Source organism: Phoca vitulina, unplaced genomic scaffold, assembly GCF_004348235.1.
Source record: "Phoca vitulina isolate PV1807 unplaced genomic scaffold, GSC_HSeal_1.0 scaffold3, whole genome shotgun sequence".
NCBI lineage: Eukaryota > Metazoa > Chordata > Mammalia > Carnivora > Phocidae > Phoca > Phoca vitulina.
Window position 1 is genome coordinate 30,207,001 of NW_022589706.1, and position 15,177 is coordinate 30,222,177.

The window sequence follows — 15,177 nt, forward strand, 5'->3', positions numbered from 1 at the left end:
ACTGAAAGACAGGATTGAAAATGGACTGTGATAAGGCCAAAACGTCAGATGCCCTAACTCGTTCAAAATGAAAACCAAACCGGTATCATTTAAGACGACGCTAAAAAAGTGCATTTGATCCAGTGACAGTAGACTTTTCTTTAGAATAAGAGATAACAGAAGAAATGATAGACTGTCCCAAAGACATAAGCTCGCCATTTCCCCGAATCTCTTCTCCAAAATGTATTTGTTGATTTACAGTCTAATTTTAAAATGGCACCTTATATATGGAGATTCTTAACATGATTCAAGCCCCTGATGACCATATTTTATGGTTTTTGCTATGCTTTTGAAAGGATAAGTCAGATTTACGTAAAATGTCCAAGTGTAAAATATTCTCTCTCAAGATTTATCACTTGCAACTGTGGAATTTAAAAATAGCTTTTAAATGGTCAAATACTGTTTTAATATAAATCCAAGCCGAATGATTAAGGCTCATTAATGAATACCAATTTTTCAGATTTGTTGAGTCATGAGTTATTAGGACACATTACCTCTCCTGACATATCGGGGGCCATCGGAACGGCAGGCCACAGAGATGAGTAGATGCCAAAAAACACCACCCAGAGCACGATGCTGCCCCAAATCGCTATGTGGCTGAACTGTGAAGGAAGGGAATGTGAGTCACAGACTTTTAGGGAGACTGAGTACACACACACACACTAATGAAGCTTCTGTAAGTGCCCATATTAATTTTTTACTTCATCCATAAAATATTCTCTACAGGAATTTCTAAATAATGACGTATGTGTGTTTTAACTGGATCTTTCATCAGCGCTGATGCTAATGTCTTCCCCAACCGCTAGGATGTTTGTGGTACTGGCATTTATAACTGTTCCCTCTCTACCTCCTTTGGGGGTCTCTCTCCCCTGACTCTCCTCTTTCTTTCTCCGCTACCATCTTTAACCTCCTTTATTTCTGCTCTGTACGCTCTCTCTGGGAGAGGCGAGACCCCTGTGAGAATACGTGTGTCGGTGACCGTCCAATCCAGGTTTCTTGGGCCCATCTTTCCCCTGCACATCAAACTTTCATTTCCTTTTGTTTCTTGGGTCTCTCTACTTCAAAACTAACATTCTAAAATGGCACTTGTTTTATCCAGACTGGATATTTACAAATGTCCGAGGACAAATCTTTTGCTTATATCTCCAGTTTTCATATCATTTTCCAATGGGTTTTTGGCAGAACGCGTCTTGTGACACACTCTACCAAGAAAAGATTCTTAGTCAGGTTTGGAAGCCTCTCTCCTTCCTGGGATATTCACAATAATATATTAAAGGATCTGAAAATCCTGTGGTCAATAAACTTAGGTGAGTTTTTTTTTTACTCACTGTTTCCAAACTAGACAAACTAGAATTCCCAGTTCTTCCCCGTCCACCCAAGACCCCTCATGATTAACAACCGGTGGAACGAGGGTACAGGGATACAAAAGTTAGAATGAAGAACAGCGATGTTCATGATAACACATAAGTAAATGTGACATGCCTCAGTTGTGGTTAGAGATGCTCTTACCCATGTCCAATATGAGGTCTCCAATCCAGCTTTCAAACACACGGTTATCACCACAAACTAAAACAGAATGGAAAATGTTATTTTATCTCATAAATGTGTTAGTTCAAATGGTTAAAAGGAGGTTTATAAAGACCAGGCATTACACTGTGAATGAGACTGTGGGACTGGTCAATTATTCACAGCTTGCCTTGTATGTCCACCAAGCAAAGACACAGGTGAATGAGCCGGGTGCCTGCCCATGACGGCCGTGACCGGTCAGGAGGGCCCATGAGCAGCATCCCACTGCCGCTCTCCTCCCCTGCACACGTCTATCCACGAGGCTTGTGTGGATTCACTTGTGAACGATGAATATATGTCTGCAGTAACTTGGATTTTCAAGCTTGCTTTAATTGTACATCATCTGTGAAACTTAAAGTCCCTACTTTCCGAATTTTCAAGATAACTTCTAAAAGTAATATAACTGGATATTTAGAAATCTAAACACTTACTCTGTAACTTGACTTACTTACAACCCTCCAGATCAGGATATAAAAGCTTGTTAATACCCTCCAGGATGTACACACCCATTATCATCGCTGACCCTGCTATTAATTCTGAAGTAAGGGAACTAGGTTTAATGAACGGCCCTGGGTTTTGCAGAGGGTGGCATAAGGGTTAACTGGACTTGCCCTGGAGTCAGACTATTCGTGCTCAAGGCTCCACCATTTATTAGGTGTTTTGGTTAAGGAACAAGGCAAGTGACTTGACATCTGTGTCTCAGCTCCTTCATCTGTAAACTGGGCCTGATAAAGACCACCTGCCTCAGAGGGCAGGTAGTATAAAACACCAAGAAGAGGGCATAGCACTGTAATCTGTTATTAGCTATGTATAATTAAAAATAAAAAAATTAAAAAAAATTTTTAAAGATTTTTATTTATTTGAGAGAGAAAGAGAATGAGAGAGAGAGAGAGAGAGCACAAGGGGGGGGAGGGTCAGAGGGAGAAGCAGACTCCCCACTAAGCAGGGAGCCCGATGTGGGACTCAATTCTGGGACTCCAGGGTCATGACCTGAGCCGAAGGCAGTCGCTTAACCAACTGAGCCACCCAGGTGCCCTAAAAATAAAATTTTAAATACTGTTAGTAGTCAACGGAATTCTGGACACTTCCAGTAGTTTGCAGTGGTGGAAGTGAGAAGCTGGCCTATATGTTCAGGTTTGCAAAGAGCATTAGCGCCTTCCCCACGGGGTCAGAAAGTCAGGCTCAGGTGAGGCATTTGGGCCTTCTCAGCAAGATCTCTGACGGTGATTTAGGATTAATATCTGTAGAAGTAAAACTCTTATGAAAATGTAAATACTCGTTAATGAGCTATATAAAAAGTTCAAAACTAAGAGACATAGTTTCACATAAAATTGAAGAAAAACCCTCCTGAGACCTGAGTATCTCAATGCGTCCCTGAGAGACATCCCTGCTCTATCCTCGGATTAATTTCTAAACTGACTCTATTGAGTACTTATTTCTGTTTTGCACTCATGTTGTAGGAGACCAAGTCACCAGCCCTCCAAACATATTTTTCCTTCCTGTTACTACTTCCGTGGGTTGATGTCAATGGAGAGGAGACCTCCAGAAAATAACTTCATCCCTCTGTTACTTCATGGCTTCAATGGCTTATCATCATTCAGTAACTTAAACACTTGATATTTAAACATCGTGTTATGTTTTTTCTCCCACCTGAGTCAGCCACGCTGACAGCTGCTTAGTATTTGGAGCAGCACACGGCCCTCATTCGGGGGACACAGAATTAGAAGAAGGAACATCAGCCTGAGAATTCAGTGTCAAAGGGTGTAGTAAGCTTACCAGACACCAACTACGTGACTTCAGGCGTTAGCATCCAAGTAGTGCTTTTTTTCTAAGGGAAAAGTGGTTTTAAAACATTTTTTGGCCCTTTATGGCAGGAACGGGCTTGTACTCATGTGTGTGTCCTCTGTAAGTGTTTGCATAGTGACTTAACACAGCGGGTTCCATGCCTTGTGTGAATGGAATGTCCCCAAGGAGTGATTTTTCTCCCATTTTAGTTCTCATGAGACTCTAGAATCATTACTGGTTAAACACCCAAGAACAGTATGATAATATTTGCCATAAATTCAGGAAAGCAAAAAAAAAAAAAAAAAAAAAAAAAAAATTAACAAGGGCAGTAAAATAAAAATGAAGAAAAAGAGACAAGGAAGAAAAAAAGGGGAAATGGGGGGGAGCTAAGAGGAAAGAGGGGATACTGAAAATAATAGCAACCAAAGTCCTATCAAGTCAGTGAGCCTAAGTGACATATTTATTAATAACCCAACATAAAATAATCTCTTAATAGTCAAAACATCTTATTTCATTTTTAAAGGGAAGTGCAAACAACCCTATGTTCAGAAATGCACACAGTTAAATTTGACAATAAAATGAGCACGTATGAAAGGATTTGATTTTATATACAAACTAGGCAAATGCTCTGTACTCACCGTGTAAACAAAGTTTCCCAACAGCAGATAATCGGAGGTTTTCCCATTTCCAAATACATTACCTGCATGACAAGAAGAGAGGCTTATTAGAAATGGAAATCAAAGAGATCCTTTCAGAATTCTTTCAAAGATAAATCAATTTATAATTGTTGAACAAAAGAAGGGGAACCAAGTGTCACACCACGGAATCAAACTAGGCTAATTAAAAAAAATTATAAGAAGTTTCACAAAGTTGTTACAAATGTGGGTCACAAATTAAAAACAATTTTCCAATAGCCAACATGAAGGAGGAAACTTGACTTGTTAACCAATCCTCAGGATCCATGAAGTGGAAAAAAAAAATCAAACTAATTGTTCAAGGAAAGCCTAATTCTACAGGCATTGAAGACAGGAGAAAACATCCTGAACCTTAACAAAGAACTTTGTTAACAACATAGATGAGAATCTTAGGGAGCCTTCTTGCTTTCTCTCAATGAAGTTGTTGGCATCAGACCAAAAGGGATTCATAAATGCAAACCACAGAAGACTGAAGAGCACCAATATGATTCCAGGCATATGGCTCTTGGAAGGTTTGGCTGAATTTAGGCAGATATTTTAAAGTATTTTGTTATCCAACAATGACTAACAACTGTGGGTTTAGATGAAGGGCATGGTAGCTAACAAAAATCATGACTACTGATTAAAAACAAATAAAAAATTAAAAATAACTGAATAATTAAAACATTGGCACCATGGAATAATAGTAAGAAACCCCATACATATTTTATACAGATTTTATAAATAATATTTCCCCAAACAAAAAAGATTAGTGAGAAAATTGGCCTTGTTTTATATTTTTATAATCTCTTTAATGTCTTGTTCAAGAGAAGGCAGCTGGATTCTCATATTCTGGTTGAAATATATGAGGGAAATTCAGCTTCACGGAGAGGAGTGTTTTAATAATCTTTTCTCATGAGTGTGGATATTCTTTGATACTACATCAAAACTCGACAAGTGGTTTCTTAGGGGTTAGTTACAGTGTGGAACCTGAAATTGTATCGTAAACTTACAGTACTCTATTACATTAAAGCCAATGGCTCCCCTGATGCTTTGGGTGGATCTTCAACTCGTGCAGGATTCTGTAACCTCATGAAAGCAGCTGGTGCACCTCGCAACTCGAATGGTCCTCAGGGCATCCTGCCTGGTATGACTCTCACTGGAGTGCAGAAGGGCTTTCTGCTCACTTCTCATTGTGTCACACAGAATATTAATGAGCTGTGCACCAGGTTTCAAGATGTAATAAATGTCTTAGTTTTACAGCTTCTTCGAGGGCCTTCTTAAGTGAGACTGGCTTTGGTTGTTGTTTCCTTAATGTGGGTGCATGGCAGGGAAGAATATCATGCCCACTAGTATAGTGGAACCACTATTTGTGCTAAGGTACCAGCAGTTTTACCCACCCTTGCGTGAAAAAGAAAAATAATGTCTGGATAATACTACAAAAATTTTGAAATTTTGACATCAGGTACCCCAAATAGGTCATCATGGGTGTTTATAAAGGGGTCTACAGGCCGTAGTTTGGGAGCCGCCGAAGCGAGTGAATTAACGCATATTCAGCTGCACTTTCATATACTCTTATATTTCTTGTGTACCCCGTCCTTTCAAAAGCCCAAAAGACCCGCAAACCTCTCCTTATTTAAAAGTTAAAAACAAGGCGGGCGCCTGGGTGGCTCAGTCGGTTAAGCGACTGCCTTCGGCTCAGGTCATGATCCCGGAGTCCCAGGATCGAGTCCCGCGTCGGGCTCCTGGCTCGGCGGGGAGCCTGCTTCTCCCTCTGACCCTCTCCCCTCTCATGCTGTTTCTCTCTCTCTCTCTCTCTCTCTCTCAAATAAATAAATAAATAAAATCTTAAAAAAAAAAAAAAGTTAAAAACAAGGCAAAACCCCAACAAACCCCTCAACATTAGAAGGTTAAAATGTAATTTATGCCATACGCCATTCATGTCTTAAGAAGAGAAAGCACGTGTGCCCTGGACTTGGCTAGATCTGGGTTCTCCAGGCGGCACCGTTCATGAACTGCCTCCGCTGAAGGGGGCAGGCTTGGGCAGTCTCCCAGACAAAGGCCAAGAGAGCCCTAGGATCGGCTCTCCAGGAACTGGAGTTACTTGGGAATTCCTTTCAAACCCTGTCACTTGTGAAGGCATTTTACGCGTTATTTGGCTTGAGATACTTTTGATATTAAATTTCCTTTTTCTATTTTAGAATGTTGAAATAGCAAGAGATGGACATGCCTAGTCTTTCATACCTATATTGATTTTGCAATTTGAAAATAAACTTTACCTAGAGAAATTGTCTAAGCCCCTATATTATACAATATCCCGTGGCTTCAAAGAGTGGAAACAATCTAACTGTCCATCAACAGATGTGGGGATAACCAAAATGTGGTAAATCCATACAAGGGAATATCATTCATCCACAAGAATGAGTGAAGTACTGATTCATGCTGCAACATGAATGGACCAAGGCCACATATTCCATGATTCCATTCTTATGAAATGTCCAGAACAGGCAAATCCACAGACAACAATTAGTGGTTGTCGGGGACTCGGGTGAGGAGCAATGGGGAGTAATTGCTAATGGGTGTGTGGTTTCTTTATGGGGTGATGGAAATGTTCTGGCCTTGGATCATGGTGAATTTGTACAATTCTCTGAATATACTAAGAAAAACCCACTGAACTGTACAATTTAAAAGGGTGAATTTTATGGCATGTGAATTATATCTCAAAAAAAAAAAAAAAAAAAATTCATTGTGGTTCTCCTGGCCTACCAGAGTCAATAGGCTGTAGTTTAATTGGATTTTCTTACCACTCATTTCCATGGCTTAGAACATGAGAAGTATGCCGTGTACCCGCAGAGAAATTAATAAAAAAATGAGATGAAAATCTCTGATTAGGACACGAAGGGCCCTGCCCTCCCTGTAACACTCACCCCCTGCAGGCCCTGACAGATTCCTGAGTGCTGGCGACTAGCTAGGCACTGTTCTAAGCCCTGCAAATACAACCGTGAGCTACACTGACCATTCTCTGCTCTTTGGGAGCTTTGATTCTAACAGGGGAGAGAGACAATAAAAAATGAGCAAATATATCACACCCTGATTGGTGAAGATACCCTAGAGAAGATGAAGGATAATGAGGGGAAGCAACGGGAGCAGAGGAGGGCGGTGTTGGTGGCTCTCTGGGAGCATAGGCCTGAGGGAGTGAGGGGGAGAGCCAGTCCAGCTGGGGAGGAGGGAAGAAGTGTAGGCAAGTAGCAGGCTGGATGGAGCATGGTGATGGGGGGAGGTGATACGGGGGTGGGGTGGGGGGTAGGGTGGGGGGGACATGGTGGAGCTCCCTCAGGTGGAAGGATTAACTACAGTGAGTGCTGTGCATTTTGTTCTAAACTTGACGGAGAGAGGCGCCTGGTCTGGTTTACGTTTTGCAAGGACCACCTTGCCTGTGGAGAACAGACTGCAGGTGGGCAAGGAGGGGTGGACAGGACGTTCTTCTGTGGGCAGTCTTTAATGCCCAGCTGGCCAGGTAAGGCCTGTGCTTCTAAAAGACAGACAGATCCTCCGATGGAGTATGTGTCATGTTTTTATTTCCTGTCGTTTGGGAGCAGAGGCCCGGAGCGGCCGGCTGCCTTCCTGGGGATCTCAGGGTAAGGTCTGCTCGGGGGACACAGCATCCCAGGAAATCTCTTTTGTCGAGTGGCTACTTCATCATTTTTACGGGCATAGGAAATTCACCATGCTCCCCTCTCTCCAAACTGACAGAATAAAATTACTCCCTCAAAACAAGCTGAGGAAAAGCTTCCATTCCAAGATGAACATAAAAACATGAAAAAATCTCATTCAAAACATCAGCTCACGTATACTTGAAAACAAACATTTCTGATCAGGTTCAGTATAAAGAGCTTGCTGCAAGCCTCAAAGGTATAATAAATGGACTACATAAAATATTAGCCTGTTGTCTTCAAACTATACATCAACAGAGGGGGAAAAAAGAGTCCTAAAATTTAACTCTCTGCAAGTTTGGAAAACATGAGAAGTAGAGAAGCAAGGCTTTGCATATATTAAATCACTTTGCTCCCAAAGGAATAATAAAAATCTTTAAAGTGTGTACAGCTTTTGGATGCATGTATTTTAGGTTAAGGAAAACAGCATAAAATGAAAATCTGCTATAATTTTTAACCTATATTGACAATGAGTTATTTTTCTAAAACCATAAAAAGTCATCTCTTAGCATTCATATCCTTTCTACTTACCATACTGAAGGGCTTTTAGTGGAAACCAAAACAGAATAACTGAGTGGAAGAGGCCATTTAAACAATGAACCCAGAAAACCTGAGGGAAAACAAAAATCCATGAGAACCATTTGCGATAAACTAGCTCTGTGAACTCTGACCTTTCTTTTTATCTGTGAGCTAGATTCACAAAACGTGTTTCTGTCGGGCCACCACTGTGAATTAATAGAACTGACAGACACTTTCTGCCTCTTAGACCTTCATGGGTCATTTATTTATTTTTATGTTTCTCAAAATGTTTTTTCAGCTTCACTGAAAATTTTTTCTGCTTTTTAAAAACCGAGTATTAAAAGTTTAAATTTCTGCCTGAAAAAGAAAATAATATTTAAAAGAAATGTAGGTGCTGCAATTCTTTAGGTGGGACTATTTTCATAATTCTCGAAGAACAGATTTTTGAAAAGACTGTAATTTGGTGAAATCCCTACTTTCTCTTTCCCATGTGCAGTAAAAGGGTACACTTTTCAATGGTGAGAATATAATGCATTCTCTCTTTCTCTCCCCCCACCTCTCCACACACACACATAGACACACACACTACATACCAAAAATAACAGGTATACCATTTAAGTCGTGTAATTCCTTAAAGCACTGTTGCTATTACTGAATTTGCAAAAGGCTTCCACAATTTTTAACACCTGTCAACATCGAACTTCCTACAATTATAACATCATTGAATAGTTATTACTTTTCTATATCTATTGTATTTTAAGAGCAAGGAAGCATGTATCCCTGGTACTTTCTTTGTAGCAAGGATGTGAAAGATTAAGTTATAGAAAACCTGTTTAGAATTCCTATGACCCTTTGAAGAGTTGCAGTTTTGTCATTTAAAAGTGCTTCTTGCAAGCAAAACTTACGCTAAATAAAATTGGCATGTATTAATAGTTTTAAGCTGTTCAAACAACAGAAATTAAGTTGCCTGCCTCCCAAAATTTTCCACCGTGTTCTCAATCTCCTTTGTTAGTTCACCCAGCCACACTGGATTGTATGATCCAATTTACGCTCCAATACGTTACACATTTGAACTTGTGTTACTCATTAACCTTTGTCTCTTCTCCTCACTATGTCATTACCACAAGTTTTTATTTGACAGAAAGCACAGGTGGGTGCAAGAAAAATTAGTTCTACTTTTCCATTTTCCTGACCGATACTTATTGTCACATGCTAATCCTTTAACCCCTGTCAGGACCTCAGAACCTCCGACCCTTTTTACCATAACAAACGTAATCATCATCATTCAGGGCAACAATGCTCCTACACTGGGGACCCACAGCGACTGCTGTGTATACAACTCTGCATTTTGTCGCCATTTGTCCCTGAATTTTAAAACACTTAGAAGGGATTTAATCAAAGATTTTTCATAGAAATCATTAGAAAATCCACATACGCTATAAAAAAATGGTTAGCAACTTATGTATAAATATTCAAAGGACAGAAGAGTTGCAAAATCCATTTGAGCTGATCTGATGACTTTTCAAAATGCATGGGCTCTGCAGATAATGAAATACTTTGTAAACAACAAAAGAACAGCAAAGGACACAAGGAATGATGCTTCCACATTAAAACTACAGACTGCGTTTTCCTTGGCTGCAAGACTGTCCAAGTTGCCATGCGCAAAGGGTATGAAAAGATGTGACTTTCCAGGAATGGCTTTGGATAATTCTGTGAGGATCGATTTATGTTTATAAGCAAGAGTACCATGGCGAAGTTTGTGGCTGGGAAGTTAATTCTTGAGAGAGCATCGTGGAGCCTGAGCTATGGTAGACTGGATACTTGTGGCTGAGGTTGATACAACTGTCCAGGTCAGTGAGAATTACTGTTAGTATGCCAGTAGGCCTGGAACTTTCTCAGCTCTCAAATCACCTTTTCAGAAAAACAAGAGTTCACAGTCCACTGTATCTGTCCTGTGTCTTACCATTCCTTGGAAATACCCACCACAGATAACAAAAAACATCACAGCAAGGTGGTGATATTTAATACAAACTGGACATCATAGATAAATTTCAAAAAAAAAATCCCAAAATAAAACATTAAAAAATAAAAGCATAGATATTGCATACTGTAACTACTAATTGTTTTAAGAGACCATTAAAAATACTTCTCAGAACCAATGGTCTAAGACACGTCTCAGCTTTTTTTTTTTTTTTTTAATTAACCAAGTTCAGTTATTTAAAACAATGCCAACAAGTTGTGTGTGCACACCTGGACACGCATGCACAGTGAGTTCAGGAAGACCTCGTCTCAGAAGACGAATAACATCCTGGCTATCAACTTGGCACTGTCATTTACAACTTCGAGGAGCTGAAGCACCTGTCTGCTTTATTCTCTTGGTATACTGAGAATAAACATCATTTGAGAGCTTTGCAAATTAATAAACATTAAAAATATCCTACATTAACGGTCCTAAATTCGAAGCACTGATTACATCTGATTATTAGAGACACGCTAATAAATATGCACTATATTAGATGGGAATAGTTCTGTGAAGGTGTATTATATTTGTTGCTTTTATTATAGTTTCAAAATGGCATCTGCCTTGCTGGTATAAAATTAAACATTTTTTCTCTCTGAACAGAAACCTGAATGACTAACAAATGCCATTGGAAAGACTTCAGAATCTAAACTTGGAGGAAAATGAGATTTTTTTTTTGTTGGGATGAATAAATACCACGGACCCCAAGGGATGACAAATAGTCCGTGATGTGTTATGTAGGATATAAACTTAGAATGTGATTTTAGATAAAATGTTAGATATTTTATCTTGTATTTAAAATTTTATGGCTTGGAAATACTGAGTATTATAACTAAATGAGTTACTGACCAGAGATTATAACGCAATCTAATATTCTAATAGGGTCAAAGTGATTTGGCAAAACAGAAAATTAACAAAGAATGATATATGCCCCTCCCCGCCCCCCCACCACTTTACACATGTAAAGACAGACCCTGTGGGTCCTGGATGACTGACCCCTGCGAGGAGTGAGACTTTCCCCACAACACTGCAAAGATAGAAAGTCTGAGGGCCAAAAGGACACTCGTGTCTGTCTTTCAGACCCAATTTACTGCTGCCTGGCAAATCCTAGTGAACTGTGGTTATGCATTAATTTTATAAGAAAACAAACAAATAAAAACCCTTCTGAGTCCACATCAGAACCTTCGGGAAAGATGACTTGCCATACTCAGAACCCCGGAGTTTGTTTCCATGGCTTTGGAAGACCAGATGCCCCACGGAATTAAAACAGTGAAGCGAGTCCCACTGCCCACCCCAAACATGCCAGGCCAGTGTGTCCTACCTTGGTGTTGAAGTCCAGGGCATTCTGAGATGTTTTGTATAATTCAGGATACTTCAACATATTCTCTTTTCTGCATGATCTCTCAAATATTCCGAGAGTTAAAGGAGGCATTGCTGTAAACATCTAAAGGGCACACACTGGTCATTACTCCAAGCAGCCTAATGCAGGGTGAACCTTTATCTCAAAGTATTTAATAAAACAGGAATAATCAAATGTCTTAAACTTACCACATTATAAAGACCTATACACCATCTCTCAAAGAGGATCTGTCCAGAAAAGCCATTAACAAAGGCAAACCAGATCTAGGAAGAAAACAACCCCAAACCCCCCAAATTAGAACACAAAAAAAACATAAATGCATTGCTTAGAATCCAAAAACTCCACTGCTGCATAACAGCAGTATTAACATAGGATTTTCACAACTTTCTTGAAAATGGCATTTCTTTGTTTTGCTTTCTAATTTGAAGGGATGCTTTCAGAAGGTATTTGTTATTTAAGTCAGAATTAGTTTCAGTCAAAAATGAATATTAATAGGCAATCATACATTTAAAAAATTAAATATAACCTTATTTCCTAAAAGGCAGTTTAGGGAATATATTTTGTCCTTATATTTTTAGAGCTTTAATTCCTTTTTAAAATATTTATCTCTTGGTAATTAAAGAGAGAAATATATCTTGGTAATTAAAGAGATAAATATCTCTTGGTAAAGAGATAAACTGTTGTTTTGATTATATAAAATAACACATTTGTTTAGAAAATGAAATGATTTCCCCTAATAATATAATCACAGTTTTCTTCTGTGTTGGCTACATTCGTGTCGGTCATTTACATACACTCACAAAGTTACCTTACTGGAAACTTACTGTATGTAGTGTCCTGTCGTGCTCCTTTCCTGCTGAACATTATATAAAATACATTTTCTTAAGTTGTTACATATCCCTTAAAATGAAACTAGTAGATGTATATCCTCTATAGAGTGACTATAACTATTTTGGGATATTTAGTTTGCTTTCAGTTTTTGCCATTATACATAATTCTGAACAAAATATTCTTGTACAGAAATCCTATACATCTCTATTTTCTAAGGATGGATTATTTTTTTTGTAAATAAAAGCTTTATTAAGGTATAATTGGTATACAAAAGACTGCACACAGTTAATGTATACAATTTGCTAAGTTTGGACATATGTGTACACTGGTGAAACTGTCACCATAATGAAGGTAATATACATTATCCATCACCTCCAAAAATTTTCTTGTGGCCCCCCCCTTTTTAAGGATAAATTCTTAGAAGTAGAATGAATGGGTTAAAGTTTATAAACTTTTTAAATATTTCTTGATAATTATAGCCATCTGAAAGTGAAATTTGAATTTATATATTAAAAATACTTGGTCACTTGAATTTATGCCTTGATTAAGCATAAATCTTCATGTAATAAAGCATAATGTTCTTCTTAAAAACAGCAGCCTTAACTTTGGATACAAAATGAAAGGCAATATAAAAAAAACTTTCTCTAACATGTTTAAGACAAACGGAAAATTAAAGTGAATATTAGGAAGTCAATGATACATAGATTGCTTTTAGAAAAGCAGACCTAAAATGTAATTAAAAATCAAGTTGATTTGGAAGAGTAAAAAGTCTAGCCTGGCAAGGAGATTACGTAAACACATACACAAAACCAAAGCAAAACAACAACAAAACCTGTTGCAGAAAAGCAGTCTTGACATGCCAGTCAAGTGAATTTTTGAATCAGAGTTGCAGGGACTTTGCTACACTTCACGTTTCATTTAACCTCATTATGGAAGCATGAATTGCTACAAATTCACCATTTATCAATATGTACCCAGGCTGGCCTCCCTATGAAGAGCTTCTGTACCCACATTGATCTTTTTCCTTTTTATAGTGGAAAGGAATGATTGAACATATATAGAAACGAGTGTCTGCTTCATGAGATGGAAAAGAAAACAAAGCAGCACAGCACATGAAAAATAAGTCCAAATTGTGTTAGGGTTGTAACACACATTACCAACAACAATAACAGAAGCATAGGAATCAGAGTCAAATCTGAAATTCTTGCTTGCTTTGCTCCATCTATTTACAGAAAAAAAACTGAACATTTGCCCTAGACTAGGAGCCAGGTCATTCATTTGTGCAAGCTTTAAAAGAACTTAGCATGTTTATATGAAGTTAGGTTTATTCCTTAGAGTGGTGCTGCTGACTTTTTTTTTTTAAGCGTAAGTAGACACAAGGTGACAAGACGGGCTTTAATGCTCTCTATTGTGTTTTCACATTTGACCTTTTTCAGATGTGGATTATGTAAATACATATTTGTGATACTCCGGGTGATAGTAATATTCTCCCTGAAGGGGACTGTGACTTATTGCAGCAATACACACTAAGAACCTCTTCGAGATATCTTAGAGTATGATGGAAATATGTGGAATTTTTAAACACAAAGTATGGCCTCATTAGTCTATGAAGACGTGGTCCAATCACTGTTGGTCGGAAAAAAAGATGCATGCCAAATTATCTAATGGATAGGACTTGGTTCTAAAGTTTATAGTCATAAATGTACCTGCAATCATCAATGCTATCCAATGAGAAAATTATGTTAAATTTGTGTGTGAGTAAACATTTGTAAATGTGAATGGTCTCTTAGCTTTGTGAACAGAATCCTTCAATATAGTACCCTACACCTTTATACAAATATTTTGGCATTCAAGTTTACATATTTTAAAGGAGAAAGAGAAGGTCTTTGATAGTGAAGAAGTCTACGAAAAGGCTGATTTCAAGCTAGTCTGATTTGTAGTTAAAAGATTTCTAATATTAGATTTCTAATATTCTAAAAATATTTCTAATATTAGAAACATAGCCTGTACTAAATGAAACAACACCTAAATGACTATAAGCACATAAAAGTCCCTCCTTTGACTCAACCAGAACCATGGATGCAGAAAGAAAATACCAGTCTTTCTGGGGAGGTATGGAGATTATTTAAATTCACAAGAAATCCATATCCCAGCACAATGTGCTCGGAAAGTATCACCTCTTTGACTTTAATCAAAGCTTCTGGAACTTAGAAACACTACACTGTTTTGGGATCTTAGCAGAAAACCTGGATGAGACCAATCATTTGAAAAGAAAAGGTCCTATTTTGCTAGGAAGGAGTCAGATTATTTCAGAGGAAAAAAATCCCTTTAGAAAAGAGCCAGTGATTTCAATGAACACCTAGGGCTGCTGCTGGGCGGCCACCACAAGTAAGGATTTTATCCTGCACCTGCCAAGTCTGTGTGTGCGTGTTTGGCTGTAATTTATGGCAATGGAGGAGCTAGATAGTGACGTTCCTGCCGGCTAGAGCAACGGGAAAAGCACTTGTTGCCGATAATCTATGAAACCCGTAGCATTCCAGGCCATTCCTTTATTAGCAAAGAAACTTCAGACCTGCCTCTCCCGGTATTATTTTCTGAGTTCCACGTCCCGGCAGAGGCGTGGCAGTTAAAGCTTCACAGACATTTTCCTCATGGAGCATTTCTGCATGT

General features: G+C 38.6%; 1 protein-coding gene across 7 annotated transcripts in view; it reads right to left on the bottom strand.

Annotated features, from left to right (window-relative positions):
- Positions 1-15,177, bottom strand: part of ATP8A1 (ATPase phospholipid transporting 8A1) — a 216,678-nt gene that overhangs the window by 32,782 nt on the left and 168,719 nt on the right. For all 7 annotated transcript variants that reach the window (XM_032400275.1, XM_032400276.1, XM_032400279.1 and 4 more), the window contains 6 exons: positions 11,865-11,939; positions 11,638-11,760; positions 8,309-8,387; positions 4,029-4,090; positions 1,549-1,605; positions 534-641 (listed from right to left, as the gene is read on the bottom strand). In XM_032400275.1, the coding sequence (XP_032256166.1) occupies positions 534-641; positions 1,549-1,605; positions 4,029-4,090; positions 8,309-8,387; positions 11,638-11,760; positions 11,865-11,939 (504 nt within the window). The remainder of the gene's footprint in view (positions 1-533; positions 642-1,548; positions 1,606-4,028; positions 4,091-8,308; positions 8,388-11,637; positions 11,761-11,864; positions 11,940-15,177) is intronic.